The sequence below is a fragment of the Panthera tigris genome, chromosome D3, assembly GCF_018350195.1.
Source record: "Panthera tigris isolate Pti1 chromosome D3, P.tigris_Pti1_mat1.1, whole genome shotgun sequence".
Classification (NCBI taxonomy): domain Eukaryota; kingdom Metazoa; phylum Chordata; class Mammalia; order Carnivora; family Felidae; genus Panthera; species Panthera tigris.
The window spans coordinates 19,316,421-19,331,588 of NC_056671.1; the positions used below are offsets into that span (position 1 = coordinate 19,316,421).

At 54.4% G+C, this 15,168-nt stretch overlaps 1 protein-coding gene across 1 annotated transcript in view; it reads right to left on the bottom strand.

The window, feature by feature from the left end:
• Positions 1–1,476: 1,476 nt before the first annotated feature.
• Positions 1,477–15,168, bottom strand: part of BCR (BCR activator of RhoGEF and GTPase) — a 127,432-nt gene continuing 113,740 nt past the window's right edge. The window contains exons 17-23 of the mRNA XM_007092344.3: positions 9,312–9,371; positions 8,514–8,623; positions 7,067–7,206; positions 6,079–6,213; positions 5,210–5,315; positions 4,558–4,720; positions 1,477–4,210 (exon numbers count right to left, since the gene is read on the bottom strand). Coding sequence (XP_007092406.2) covers positions 4,121–4,210; positions 4,558–4,720; positions 5,210–5,315; positions 6,079–6,213; positions 7,067–7,206; positions 8,514–8,623; positions 9,312–9,371 — 804 coding nt within the window. The 3' untranslated portion in view covers positions 1,477–4,120. The remainder of the gene's footprint in view (positions 4,211–4,557; positions 4,721–5,209; positions 5,316–6,078; positions 6,214–7,066; positions 7,207–8,513; positions 8,624–9,311; positions 9,372–15,168) is intronic.

The window sequence follows — 15,168 nt, forward strand, 5'->3', positions numbered from 1 at the left end:
CTCGAACTCACGGACCGCGAGATCGTGACCTGAGCTGAAGTCGGACGCTCAACCGACTGCGCCACCCAGGCGCCCCTGGTAGGGCTTTAAAACATTGCAAGGCGCCTGGGTGGCTCAGTCAGGTAAGCATCTGACTCCTGGTTTCGGCTCAGGTCATGGTCTCACAGTTCGTGGGTTCAAGCCCCATGTCAGGCTCTGCACTGACAGTGTGGGGCCTACTTGAGATTCTCTCTCTTCCCTCTCTGTCCCTCCCCTACTTGTGCATATGCTCTCTGTCTCAAAAATAAACTTAAAAAAATAAAACATTTTGTTATTGTTATTGGTTTTCAAACAGGACCATGACTGTAGGGACAGAGAAAACTAACTGTAGCCTTTTAGGGGTCGAATACTCGGACAAGGGCCAGTGGGAGCCTGTTCTTCATCGGTAGATGTCAGAGTAGACAGATGGCATGGTGTAGGTGAAGCTTTTCCAATGCAGGCAAAACCCAATGTCAACTCTTATACCTGCGAGAGGAGGGGACACTGTGGGAGGAGGACTTGTGGGGGGATATTGTGGGAGGGGATGCTGGAGGGGTGCTGTGGGAGGGGGCTCTGATGCCTTTGGAGATTCTGAGGGGGGAGGCTCATCCCAGGGCATCCTGTTGCACTCTCGGTGTGACCTCCTCCGGGTCACCACAGGCCAGTGAAACGGCCGCAGTGATGCCCCATAGGCAGCAGTGTTGGGAGGCCAGCCAGAGGGAGAATCACAGGGCAGGCAGAGGACCACACACCACACTGCCCCCACCCTCGGGAGCAGACCAGGCAGCCGACGAGGAGACCTTCCTCCCTGGGGGTCTGAGGAAGGCCTTCACTGGCCACTTGCAGTCTCCGAGGTGAGCCTTACCCTTAGGAGGGTCTCGGGGTGAGACGCAGGGGGGTGGCAAATGAGTGTGACCCAGCTTCCCCCAAGTCCTACACCGGTCTCCGCCCTGGGCACAACTTCCCTGTAAACTGGACAGACTTTTCCTGAGGGCAAGGCTGGTGGCAGCTCAGAGAGACCCATGCCTGCAGGCAGCAGGAAGGCCAGACATGGCAGGACCACCAAACCTTGGTGTCAGCGGAAACCACAGAGACCAAGGAACCGGTGCAGGGCCAGGCTGTGGGGGCTGGAGTCCTCCCTGCCTCTGGGCTTGGCATGGCTGGTACCCCCACCGCCCTAAACCAGAGGGCTCCAAGCTCCTGCTCTGCTGCTTCACGTCCCAACACTGCCTGTGGTGCCCGCCTGTGGTACGTAGACACCACTGGGCCTGGCTTCTTCACTGTGGTGTGCGCTGCCCTCCTAGGTGGCCTCCAGGGCACCCGGGCCCTCTACATCGCCTGCTGCTGCTTCCAGCTCTGCTGCCCACCCCCAGCTCCCACCCAGCAGCTCGGGGACCCTCCCAGAGGTTCCGATCGTGTTTTTTTCCTTCTGAATGGAGCAATCACCACTGACACAAGTAGTCTCAGGTAACTTTAATGAAAGTGTCAGCAGTCGCTTCCCCCACGGTGGTATAGGGATGGCTGGGCCCAAAGCAGAAATGCAGCTGCAGAGACAGCCAAGCTCCCTGCTCCAGATTCGGGGGCCAGATCAAGCTCCCTGCTCCAGGCTTCTCGTCTGCTGCAGAGTCCAGCAGCCATGCCTCGTGGAAGGTCATCTCTGGGCTTTAGGACTCTATTTGCCCTATGCTCGCTTTACCAACCCCCAGGCCCGTGTGTGAGACAGGGCGACAGAGGCGGCCAGTGACCACTGCCACTGTGACCCGGCGAAGGAGCGCTTTTAGAGCTACACAAGGAAGAGTGGTCATTCTGTCATCAAACAGCACACATTCTATATAAATAAAAAGTAAGAAGGGGGAGGAGGTAGGGGGAGGGAACGAAAATTGGCACAGACACTGATATATTGCTTTCCAGTTTCAATGCGACAGATGCAAATCATGACACCAGGGGAACAGAAACGAGTGCTGGGTGTAGCTTTTCTAAGCAGAGTGTGTTCCCCTTGCAGGGCTGGAGGGATGCTAAGATGGATGGGGCTGGGAAGCCAGGCCAGAGGCGGCCCAGAGCTGGAGGCCTAAGAAACCCAGTGAGTCCAGAAATGTGCAGAGGGCAGAGGACCCTGCTCCCTGCCTCTACCCCCAGGAGAGCCACACTCCTTTAAAATGGTGGGTCTGCTCTCCTCGCAAGGAAAAAGTACAAAGAAATAAATATGGTATGTGGACATAAAACCTTTAAGAGACTTTGTTTTCTGCTGCCCTTCCCCACCCCCACCCTGCTTCAGCAGGTCCACAAGCAGAGGGGAGGCTGGAGAGCACATGTCCCCCCATGTGCTGCGAGTTTGGGCAAGAGCTGCCTATTGACGTGTCAGGCGAGCCCTCCCACCCCCACCCCTGCCACCCAGGACATGGGAGGGATCATGGGACATTGCCACCGTTACTGGTGTAATCATGTGACAAGCAAACACCTTTTCCTGAGTCACACTATTGCTTTCCTCCTCTGGTTCACTACATTCTCTTTTCTTGCAAGACCAGCATGGAAACTTGGCTTCTCAAGGTTTTTCTCCTTGCCCTAACCCCTCTCTTAAAAAAAAAAAAAAAAAAAAAAAAAAAAAAAAAAAAAAAGGATGCAATTGTTTATAGATCTATTTCTTCAAAAGACTTAGCGGCCTCCCTCGTTCTCTTTTCTACAAGCTGGATGGTCAGGAGGGTTACCAGGAATGTCCTGGCTTCTGTACCGGTATCTGGAGAGCAGGGAGGGGAGGTAGCTGCCAGTCCCTGTCCTTCTACCTGCTCCAGGACAGGAGCACCCCACCCTGAGCCTGGCCAGTGGAACAGCCCCCTGCTCCTAACCACCCCCTCCCCCCACATTCCTGACGCTCAGGAGACTTCAGAACCGGCCCCTGACAAAAACAGTTGGCGTGTAGAGGAAGACAAAATGCCGCTGGGACACGAATTGTCCATGGAGTACATTCTAATATCGTATTAGTTATCTGAATCTGTTAGGAAAAAAATTAGAAACTATGTAGAAAACTTAAAAATATTCAAGTATCAAAAGGCTATTCGGATCAAAGTTTAAAACGAGCTGTCAGCAAGCTGTTGCTGCCGAGAGGAAACTTTTACAAAAGTTTACTGAGTTTGTTCAGCAGAGAGCAAGAGAATGAAGTGACTGATGTCGGGGGATGATCAGGGGGAGGGAGGGTGTGGGCAGAGGGGGCGACAGGCTGGAGGAAGCCAGAAAGACTGAGGCCTTTTTAAGCCAAAGAGGAGAGCTTGTGCCCAACAGGCAGTGGACAGGGTCACTATCCCTGGAGAAGAAGCCATAAAGTGCGCAGCCTGGGCCTCCCTCCCCCTGGTGTCAGTCCTGGACAGACAGACAGGCGTTACAAGGCTCCACGGGGAGCTGCCTTCTGAGGGGCACATGAACAGCAAAAACAACGCAACAGGACAGAATAGGAAGACCCATTTCTGGACAGAGTTCCTTCTAGAAAGAAGGAGAAGGAAGGAGGCGAAAGGGGTCAAACGCTACACAGTGTTGACTTAGCTTTTCAAACTCTGTTACACAAACAGAGTTAAATTTCTAAGTCAGGGAAACTGAAAAGCCCCCACCCACACAGGGACAGGGCTGTGGCCCCCACGGTATGAAGCAGCATTGGTGTTTATTCAAGACACGATAGTGAGGGAATCTGGTCACGTTCCCTTCTCCCTGGAGAGGGTGCATCTTGACAAGCGTTCCAGTAGAAATCTCTTAAACTCTGGTAAGTTCGTAGAAACCACTCCCTTCACCTGGTCCCACGGCCAGGCCTGCTGCGCGCTGAGGCATGCTGGCTTGGGGCACCCTCTGGTGGCAGCATGGAAAACCACAGTCTGAGGCTCCTTGCAAGCTCACAGGCCCAGGGGCCGGGGGCGGGGTCCAGAACTGCCCAGGCCACTTAGCCTTTTGCCTTGGGTAGTTGTCTCTAGGCAGTCCCTAGACAAGGGTAGTCCAGCCCTTGGGGGCGGGGTGGCCTAATTACTCCTCAAGAAGATTCGGTTCCCACTCTGTGGATAGCCCGTTTTTCCAGGAGGTTTCCAGGCCGTTCTGCTGGCCTCTCAGAGATGGAATTGACCCTTTAGACTTCAGTGGAGAATAGGATGCTCTGTCTCTTGCTGTCTGGGGCAGGGATGGCCTCCAGCTGCAGGAAGTACAGCAGCACCTGGACCTGCCGGGGCAGAGCAGGGAGGAGGAAAGAGGAAAGTGGCTCAGAGGGGTGCTCACAGCTGCAGAGTGTGCTGGCGACACGAGCCCCTCCCGCCAAGAGATCTGAAGGCCCCTGAAAATATCAGACAGGCCTTGAGAAGCCCCAGTAAGAAACAGAAAGAAGGACAGTGGCCTGGGTCCTCCCTTCCCCTCCCAGCCACACGGCCTCAGGCAAGTGCCTCTCTCAGCACCTTGGACCCCTCCCCCTGTACACCTTGGATGGGAATAACCCATAGGACCCTGGGTGGGCCAGGCAGAAGCCACCTCTGAGATCAGGTGGCATGAGCTGGAGCCTGTTTCTGCTCATACCTGGGACATGACTTCCAGGGACCAGCTGTCGGTCATGGATATGGGCTGGCTGGGGTTGGCAGGGAGCTTGCTCTCCTTCTCTGATGGCCGGAGCAGCGTGGGGCCGAAGACTGTGGCAAGGTTGTGCAGGGACATCTTGTTCACCGTCTCCTTCTCTGCCACCCTGCAGAGGGCCAAAGCAGAGGGTGCTGTTGAGACACGGCCTTCAGGATGGAGGTGAGGTGGAGGGGCCAGACCACTCTGGAGGGTGGCTCAGGGAATGTGAGAGTGGGAGCCACCCCTTTCTGCCTTGGGTTGGCTCCACAACACAGACACCCCACCCCTGGATGTGCTGGAAGCAGACTGCACCCCGGTTCTTCTGGGTTGGAGGGGCCTAGGACAAAGAGCACCTGGGGCTGGCAGGTGGCTGGGCCAGCTGTGGGCCATGACCTGGAGCGGGGAGGAAGCCCAGGCACACCACGGGCCATGGCTGAAGCGCTTCACTCTTCCCTTAAGGCCGTGGAGCAATACCCAGAACGGATGAGTAACCACAGACAGGGGTGGGGGGAGAGGGCCCTAGGAGCCATGGAGTGTGACTAGGGCCTAGGAGCCAGTGGGCCACAAGAGAACGTGCCTTGCTGCCTGGGGGCCCCTGAGGAAGAGCTGGGGTTACCTTTTCAGGTGGTCCAGAAGGAACAGGAAGGTCAGCAGGTTGGCCTCTGGGAGCGACAGCAGCAAATTAAGCATGCAGCTCTCCTTTGCAACGGGGTCTGAAAGAGCTGCAGGGGGTTGGGAGGGGTGTTATTCTCAGGGTCATGACCAAGTTGGAGGCCCCTCCTGGGGCTCTCAGGGCAGTCCAGGCCCATCATTGTCCTGGCCCACATAGCACTGGCCCCCAGTGAGGATCCAGTGCCAGGAGGTGGCAGGCATCACCGCCCTCCCAGCCGACCTGGCCATTCCCACCTTCTGCTCAGAAGAGCCCAAGGCATGAGGAGCTGAGCATGGACTGAAGCATGAAGAGTGAGGGCAGGAAGGTTTCAAGGCCCTGGAAGTTCCCTCATCACCCTGCATACCCTGGGGGTCCTCTGCTGAATGAATGGCCCTGGAGGCTGGGTGTGGAAGCTGCAGTTGCCTTGTCCCCCCACACCCCCACTTCGGACACCACCCTCCAGGAGGACCTAGGGTCAGGTTGGGCTTGAAGCCCTATGTGACGGGACCAGGAGCTGGGGTTAGAGGAGCAGAGGGGCACTGCAGTGAGGAGGAAGGAGCCTCCAGGACCCCATACTCCGGTGTGCCGCAGTGGTACCAGCCCTTTCACCCTTTTGGGCTCCTTGGAGGAATGGGGACAGCAGGAGGCCCTTTGAGGATAGGCAAAGGCCTTCTAGGACCAACTAGGTTCTTGGTCCACTGCCACTGTGAAGTTTGGGCTCAAAGGTGGACCATGGTGGAGGGGGTGCAGCTCACCCTCACCTTGCTGTTGACATCTCTCCCACCTCAGAGCACCACTGGACAGGAGGGGCTGGGAAGACCTCCCATGCTCACCGATGCCTTCGGCGAAGTTGGGGTAGAACTCGTCGGTGAAGAGGGGCTCCGGCAACTCACGGAAATACAGCTTCAGCGTTCCGGCAATGGCGTTCACGTCCATCTCACTCATCATCACGGACACGTCCTTGTTATCTGGAAGGAGCGTGGAGATGAAGCACGACCTACCTACTCACGGAGACCAAGTAGGGTTCTGCTCTCCCTGCCTCAGGCAAGTCAGCCCATAGCAGGCAGATGGTTTTTGGGGTTCCTCCTTTGAGCAGGTTGTGTCTTCTTCCAAGCATGCCAGCAGTTCTGGCAGAGGAGGCGTCCTCCCGACCCCTCCCTTGCTGGGCAAGGGGAGGCCTGGCAGCAGAGCCACCACGAGAGGCTGTCAAGGCCAGTGGAGGTATCATAGACACGGTGCCCGGGCAGGAGTTGGGTGGCTACGCTCTGCAGCAACTACCTGACGGCAGGCATCTTCTGATACCGGGATTATTTGTGCCACTCTACAGTTTAAACCAGTGTCTTCCCTCTGGCCTCAGGTGGCCACTGGCCCTCTGTGTCACAAACCAGGGAGGGAAGAGTATCCAGGCACGATGTCCTGGCTCTGCCACCTTCTACTCTGAGGAGCCTCTGGGGTCTCAGTGGCCTCATCTGGGTATTGAGGTAGTTCCACCAACTTAGAAGTCAGACCACACTGACTCCAAAGCTTTGGTCGGCACCTCTTTCCTACCCTGTGAAGCAGGCCAAGCCCCAGTGGGAGGTGGGGCGGCCCCACATAAGCCCCTGGGCCAACTCCACGAGAGCCATGCACATGTGGCTCAGACAGGAGAACGGGCTTCTGCGGAACCTCCTCTCACCCCTCCCTCTTCTTTTCACTGGAAAAATCAGACAAGAAGTGAAGAAAATGTACGGAGCCTAATATACTCAGCAGGAGCCTTGACCATGGAGGGTGCAAGGTCACCACACCACACCCCATCCTGCACCGCGTGGGGCCGACACTCACTGACGTCAAAGGCCGCCTTCAGCGCCTGGATGTCTGTGGCCACTCCAGACACACGGTAGATGCCTACTTCCTCCATGCCCCGCCGCTCGATCTCCTCCACGCACTGGCGCACGATGTAGGGCACCTTGGACCTCTCTCTCCTGCAGGGTGAGGGGAAGCACCTTCAGTGCCTGGCAGCCCCTGGCTCAGGCCACAGGGCTGGACCCATCAACTGTCTGCACACCTGGATGCCTAGAGATGGGGGTGATGAAGACCCCCGGGTGTGGGCGTACACAGACCCTCCTGCTGCATGCCTTCCCTTTGCTCTCAGAGTTCATGATTACCATTGTTTAGATCTTATTAGGGTCTTTCTAAGGTAGTCAGATGACCTGTGAGTTATATGTGATCTTTAGAGAAGGTCAGGAGGCTTTCCTAGGTGTTATCAGCCATAGGAAGTCAGTTAAAACATTCCAGGCATTGGGTTAATAGGTGGCTGCGGAGTCCTGGACCCAGGCTTGGCTCTGCCAAGACTGCTATGTGAGAGGTGAACCCTGACCCCTCCAGGCCTGAGCAAGAGGTGAGCCCTGTACATAGCAGCACTCCAACACCTGCTGGATTGCTGGATGAACAACCCCACAGGGCTGCCTAACCTCAGCACTCAGAATCCTGTGGTTCTAAACACTTTTTGCTCACATCTTAACAACACCCAATTCCCAGAGTAGGAGTACCCTAAAAATAGGAGATGTGCTGTTTGGAGGGTCAGCTTTAGACTAGTTTAGCAACTGGATTCGGGAGCTCAGCAAAGTTCCTTCCCAAGCCACCCCCATTAGCGGTGCTTATTTGGGGTAACTGCTGACACAGTCCTCTCTGCTCAAGCCCAGGTCCACCCAGAGAGCTGTAGGGAAGGCTGGGGTGCAGCTGGGGGCAGGGAGTGGTGTTTGGATACAATTAGGTGTCCGGGGGACATGTGACGCAGGCTCTGGCCTTTGAGGTCAGGGGCCCGGCTGGATTCCAAACAGGGGAAGTGAATGGATTCTGGGAGGAAGAGGCCTGTGTCCCTGAGAACTGCTCTCAAACCAGCATACAAACTTCTCCTCACAAGTGACCTGTGCCCCAGGGGCTGGGGTTGCCACAGGAACCCTGACTGTGACAAATTCAGAGCCAGGGAAGAAGACCCTGACTCTGTGCTGCTCCAGTGGTAGTGTGGGAGCCAGCCCGCTGGCCTGCATGAGGGGGCGAGGACATTCCTGAACTGATGAGGACAAGTTTCTAGGTAAACACAGGAGGCAGCTAAGCACACTGAGTGCTCCATTGGCCTGAGAGGCATCCTGTGCTCAGAGGACCACGCAGAGAGTGGAGACCCTTGCCTGCTCTTTCCTTCAGAAACACCTGCTCGGCGGGGGTGGGACGGGGTGCCCTCTGTGCCTGAGGATGAGAGATGCATGAGCCCTCACCCCTCTCCACTCACTTGGTGACCACGGCAATCTTGACTCCGAAGACACCTGTCTGTTTTCGGGAAGGCATTCTCTTCAAGCTGAACTCCCTGCTGGTGAACTTGATGGAGAGTTTCACTTCAATCTGCAGGGGGAGGCAGGGAGCACAGCCCTCTAACCCTTCTGAGACTCACAGTCTGAGTTCCCAGAGGCCCTGGGGGCTTGGCAAATCATCCCCCTCCCCAGGTAAGCGGGCTAAGATCCCAGCACAGGGCAGCCCCCTGGCCCAACTCAGCAAGGGCCAGGAACAGTCAGGGTGATTTAAAGATTGGCTCTTGCAGGACACTGCTCCCCACCCTAATCCCCACTGCTTCTCTTTCTTTCTTAATAGTTAACAAGAGGAAAAGCATAGAAAGTAACATAACAAAAAGCCATGAATTATCTATCAAATGTAATATTTTGTTATATATGCCCAGACCTCTCCTGGTAGGTAATTGTTTTGTTTCTTTTTTCTTTCTTTTTTAAAGATTTAAATCCTTCTGGGGCACTGAAAACTAATCAGGGATCTCCATTTCTACAGGCAGACCCCAGGGTTGAGGCCCTGCCTAACTTGGTGGTACCACTGGATCACTGTTTGGGGAGGGAGGCTCAGTGCCTGGCTGGTGACTATGACACCAGCCACCAAATGTTCATAGTGACTCTGCTTTGCAGCACCGCTGCCTCCTGCAGCCATGCCCCACCTCACACACTAGCTCAGGCTTAGCCTCCTTCGGACTGTTTTGGAAGGAATGGGGGCCACCCTAATCTTCTGGGAAAAGTAGGGGCCAACATACCCCGTTCATGGCGATGACAGTCCGCTGCCAGTCTCTGTCCTGCAGGGCCTGGGGGTCCAGCTGAAAGCAAGCAGTCATGATTACTAGGTGCCCTGGGGGCTGTGCAGAGATCCTGCCAGGCAGCAAGCAGCCCAAGCCTGTGATGTCTCCACACTTAAGTCAGAATTGGAGCCGGACCTCTGCTGGCACCTGAGAGGGGTCCAGAAAGGGGACCTGCTAGAAAACCCCTGGAAACTGAGAGCTCTCCTATGCTTCATGTGTCCCAGACTCACCCCTGGTGTGAGTTGGTGACAGCTCTGGGCCCTGCACCCTGCTCCTCCCTCCGTGCCTTCTGGATGGGAGCTCAAGTCCATGGCAGCAGCTGTCCTGCTCCCCCTCACCAGCCATCACAGGTGCTACACACAGCTCAGTGGAGGCCGAGCTGTCAGCTTAAATATTTTGGGAAACCCCGTTTCAATAGTAATTTTCAGAAGGTGTGCCAACCAAGAGTTTGAAACTGTTTTTTCCCTGTGTGTGCCTGGTGGTTTAATTGTAGGAGCCCATGCAGGAGGGGGTCTCCAGTCCAGGCCAGTCCTATGGCTCAGAGTCAGGCCCAGAAGGATTCAGAGCCCAGCTCCAAACCACACAGCTAGTGACAGGGCTGGAGGAAGGCCCTCTGCAGCCCTCTGACTTCTACCCCACAGAGTACTGTCTGAGTGCCGGCCCACGGGACCATGCTGCCCCATCTCACCTGACAGCTTGTGCTGCTGTAACATACCCAACTTTGTGCTCAGGCCAAGCTCTCCCCATCTATGAGGTCTCCATCCTCCCTGTTTTGGGGAGCACACATTCACACCAGTGGGCTGGACAAATGAGCACCTGGGAAGAGCTTGTTTGAAAAAACAGCTCCCTGAGTTCTACTCACAGAGTTGCACTCACAGCTCAGGGTGGGATCTGGGGTTCACTTAACTAGAAACCTCCCTAAGTGATTTTGGTATAAAGCCAAGTTAAGGAGCCACTGTCTGACACCATGTAACCTGGTGTTCCTCATACAGGGCCTTGTGATGCATGGCTGAAACTAGGCAAACCACTTGAGAGCAGGGTCCGTGTCTCGTGATTTCTGCACACACAAATTTGTGTGTACACACACACACGACGGTACTGAGCATAGTGCCAGGTCCAGTGGGGTGCTCAGGACAGGCATCCCATGTTTATCCACTGCAAGGGACCCAAGAGATGACAGCCACGTGGACCTTGTGCAGGTGAGAAAACAAGGTCCAGTGGCTGCTACCTCTCAGCTGTGTGCAACCAGAGCCTCTATCCCTGCACTGCTTGGCATGGAGGCTCGTCACAGGCACTCCTGGGGTGTGGGCTCCCCTTACCTCCCCTTCACCATCCTACTGGTTAACATCTCCAAAGATTTGAAATGTACAGACACAAGGACAAAGAAAAACAAAGGGTGGCAGAGTGTTTCCCTCCTGGGGCTGTGTGGTTACAGGTTCTTGCTCCATATCTGTCCCTGGAAGTTCTTGGGGGTGGGCATACTGTTGGGCCATGGGGACCCCACCCTGAGGGGCAAGGCCTGTCAGCAGGGACCAGTCAGTCACAAACCACTCAGAAAAGGAAACCTCCCAACTAGTGTTCCCCCGCTAGAGTGAATCCTAGGCATCCAGCTCAGGGAACAGCCTCCTCCGGGGGGAGGCAGGAGGGGGATGACGCTAGGGCCCTAACTCGCTCTCAACCAGACAAGGTATGGTGGGAAAAGGTAAGGGGGGGGGGCATACTGCCAGACTATCACACTCAACTCCTGTGCCCTGGCTTCTCAGGAAGGAAGGGGATAGACATCATACCTCCGGCTCCTAAGGAAAGGGAGAGCTCAACACCGCCACCAGGAGTTTTCTTTAAAGGAGACACAGAAGCAGCTTCAGCAGGAAATCCCCTTCCCTTTCCCTCCCAGGAACAGTAATCACTGGATCCCTTTCCTCAATGTAGCCAACAGGCAGAGGGACCCCTGGTCCTACACGGCCCACCCAGGAGACCATGGCACCCCCATCTGCCCACCTTGCCCTTGCAGATGAGGTTTCGGATGTGGGTCCACATGGCCGTGCCCCGAGCACACAGGTGCTTTTCGGCAGAGGCCAGTCGGCTCCGGCTGGCCCGGCTAGGGTGGAAGTACCGTAGGAGGCCCTGCATGGCGGTGGGGGCAGATGGCGTCTCTCGCATCCCTGGCCCTGCTGTTCTGAGAGGCCGATGTGGCTAACAGGAGCACGTCCAGACAGAAGCGCAGATGGACAGTAGTGTGACAAACTCCCGGCCTCTACTGCCTTTTGACCACGCTTCTCGGGAAGCCCCACCCCTGCAGCCTGGCTCACCAAGGTCAAAGTTTCCGATCACCCCTGGATTCTCCTTTTTTGTGTGTGTTTGGAAAATAAACCCCCGTCCCCCCACCAACAGCCTATTGGTTACGGGAACTCCAGCGTGTCAGTTTTCTTTAAAGCCCAGAAAAGCCAAACTTCCTTCTCAAGTGGCTGGTTTCCTGTGGGCGCATTTGGAGACATTGAGTAACACACGTCTGCCTGGCCAGTCTGTCTCATGGCTGTACATGTTCTAGAGACCCCCTCCCCAGAGCCAGTACCACACCAGCTAGTGACACCAATAACAGCTTGCACAGTCTCGACTGGACTCGAGCAGAGAACACCCTGTGGCCCCCCTCCCAGAGCATGGCCAGCCCAGTGGAGGGGGGGGGTTCAGTGCCATCATCCACCACCAGCACCAATGTCCAGCCCCACTGCTACCTGGCCCCAGAGGCTGTGGCACGAGCTGGCCTCCAGAGTGCAGATCTGGGCCATGGCGCTGCCAGGCGGCTCCTCACCCAGCCCCCAGGACTCGCGGCAGCTCCAGTGGGAAAGACCGACCCCATGCTGGCTCAGCTCCAAAGAACAGACTGTGCCGAGAAGAGCGGAAGGAGCATGAAGAATAACACGATGATGAAGCCCAAGGCTCAGTGCAGTCCAGTCCCAAACGAAATTCAAGGCTGGCACGCGCTCTCATGTGGCTATTTAAAGGACCAGAGAAGTAAACAAGCTGGGGACTGGGATTTGGAAAAATAGATGACAGAGTGGAGAGAACCAGGAAATGGTGCTTCTGATGCCTGTGGGCGCCCCTTGGGGTCTCAAGGTCTCAGTGAGGAATGTGCCTGCTGCAGGGGGGCTGGAGGACTGGACAGGGACTGGGTGGGTGGGGGGTGTCTGCTCACACTCAGTGTTCTCAGAAGGAAGGGATGGTTTCCTGCTTGTCTCCTCGGGGTTGGGTGAGGCAGGGGCCTCGAAGGAACAACAGTGGGTAAGTGGGGCTGGTAGATGGTTGCGGCCCTGTGCCCAGGTGGCTTTGCTGAGGACCAGGCATTATTACCCTGAGCCTGAGAGGCAGGACTAAACAGTCCGCAGGAGGCAATGCCCATTCCCTCCTCATTAGCCTCCGTGTAGACTGTAGTTCCCCCTGTGCCCACTGTCACTGCCCAGGATGGTCCAGCAGGGTTTCCCCAGAGCTCCTTACTGAGCTCCATGTCTGCACTAGAAGCTACTCCCTGGAATGGGACTTCTCAGAGCTGCCCGGAGAAATCTCTCCGGGAGGGAAATTTGGTCTCCCGGTTCTGCTTTTGTTGTCACAATCTGTTCTCCTGAGCTCTAGCATCCACATCTTTAATTCTTTGCTACCTTTCTCTGATCCCCACCAGGCTCCAGCATCACTTAAAAGGATAAAGGAACACTGCCCAGGACATCTATGATCTAAAAGACAGATGGTAACAAGTGTTGGTTAGGCTGTGGAGAAACAGGAGCCCTCAGACTCTGCCGTTAGGGATATAAAATACTGCAGCCACTCTGGAAAAGTAGGGCAGCTCCTCACAAAGCTAAACTTGGCTGCTCGACACAGCATTTCCACCCCCAGGTCTCCACACGGGAAGAATGAAAACATCCATTCACACAAAGACTTGTGTGCCCACGTTCACAGAAGCGTTAACGGTAATAGCCCCGAGCTGGAAACAACCCAGTGTCCATCAACTGGTGAATGGATAAATAAAACGTGGTAAATGAATGTACAGAATGGAATATGATTCAGCCATAATGAGGAATGAAGGGCTGATACTTGCTATGATGTGCGGGATGCTCAAAAACTTGCTAAGGGGAAGAAGCCTGTTGCAAAAGACTACATAAATATACAATAATTCCATTTACATGAAACATGCAGGAAGGGCAAATCTATACACAAAAAGCAGATCGGCCTGGGTCTGGGGGTAAGAATGGTGAGTGATTATAAATGGGAATAAGGAAATCATTTTGGGGGATGGAAATACAGTAAAACCTTGGATTGCAAATAGCTTGTTCTGCGAGTGTTCCACAAGACAAGCAAATATTTCTAATAAATTTTAACTTGATAAACAAGTGATGTCTTGCAACACGAGTAGTACGTGATGCCAAATGTCACATGATCACAACTGAGCCAACGGTTCTTGAAATTTGCTTTGATATACAAGTGATTTAGGTTACAAGCATGTTTCTGGAACAAATTATGCTTGCAAACCAAGGTTTTACTGTATTCTAAATCTGGATTGTTGGTGATTGTTCTACAACTCTGTAAATTTACCAAAAATGATTGAATTGCATACTTATAATGGATGCATTCTATGGTATGCCAGCTAAAGAAAAAAAGATAGGGTCCCAAACGGGACCTCAGTTGAGCAAGGAGGGTCCAGGTCACGTGGCCACACTTTCTCCACGGTGGTAGTGGTATGCTTCTTCAGGACAAATCTTGGGGAAATCTGTACAAGAAGGATTTGCTCACATGTTTTTACATGTTCGTAACTTCTACAGCCAAAAATCTTCCTCAGATGTTTGTTAAAAACAATCATCACCCATTTTATGTTACTGATGCAAAAAACCCTTTGGACCTGCTCCCTCCAAGATGGTTTAAGAGGGGACATTGGTTTCTCCTCTTGCTCACCCCCAATGCAGGCTGCACCTCATTCATCTCTGAGCACCGCACCCCCAACCACGCAGGAAGGCATCCCTCCCCCCAATAATAGGAGGCCCTGGCACAGTGAATGGCTGTGTGGGTGGACAGTGCATGGCCCTGAGATAATCCCCTGTAATGAAAGGCTGGATCTCTCGGTACCCTTGTAGTAGTACCTGCTGTACCCAACTACCGAACTGAAAACCACATCTCCCCCAAACCCCATCTCCTTCCCACCTGACCACAGCTCTTACTCTTATTTCGGTTGACGTCTGCCTCTCCTACCAGCCCCGACGACAGGGCTTTTGTCTATTTCATTCGCTGTGGTATCTCAGGGCCAAGACATGTGTTTATAAGACATACAGTATAAACATATTTAATATACACGTGTTGCAGTACATATTGGCACAGACTGAGCATTTGGTCACTGGGAACTGCTGAGAGCCAGACGTTTGCCCTCTTACAGGTGAGGGTGCCGAGGCTCCAAAGGGTGGCTGTAAGAGACTTCTGAAAGTGGCTTTTCCACCATGCTGCACCGAGCAGGGGCTGACTGTCATTCTGCTGAGGGATTTCATGAAAGGGCAAGTGGCTGGGTCTGGGCTCCCATGTCCATTCCTGTACCCTGTGGACATGTTAACTGTTTTTTCTTTTTTTTTTTTTTAATTTTTATTAGTATTATTTTTTAATGTTTTTATTTATTTTTGAAAGAGAGACAGAGTGTGAGTGCGGGAAGGGCAGAGAGAGAGGGAGACACAGAATCTGAAGCAGGCTCCAGTCTCTGAGCTGTCAGCGCAGAGCCCAACCTGAGGATCGAACCCACAAACTGTGAGATCATGACCTGAGCTGAAGTCGGACGCTCAACTGACTG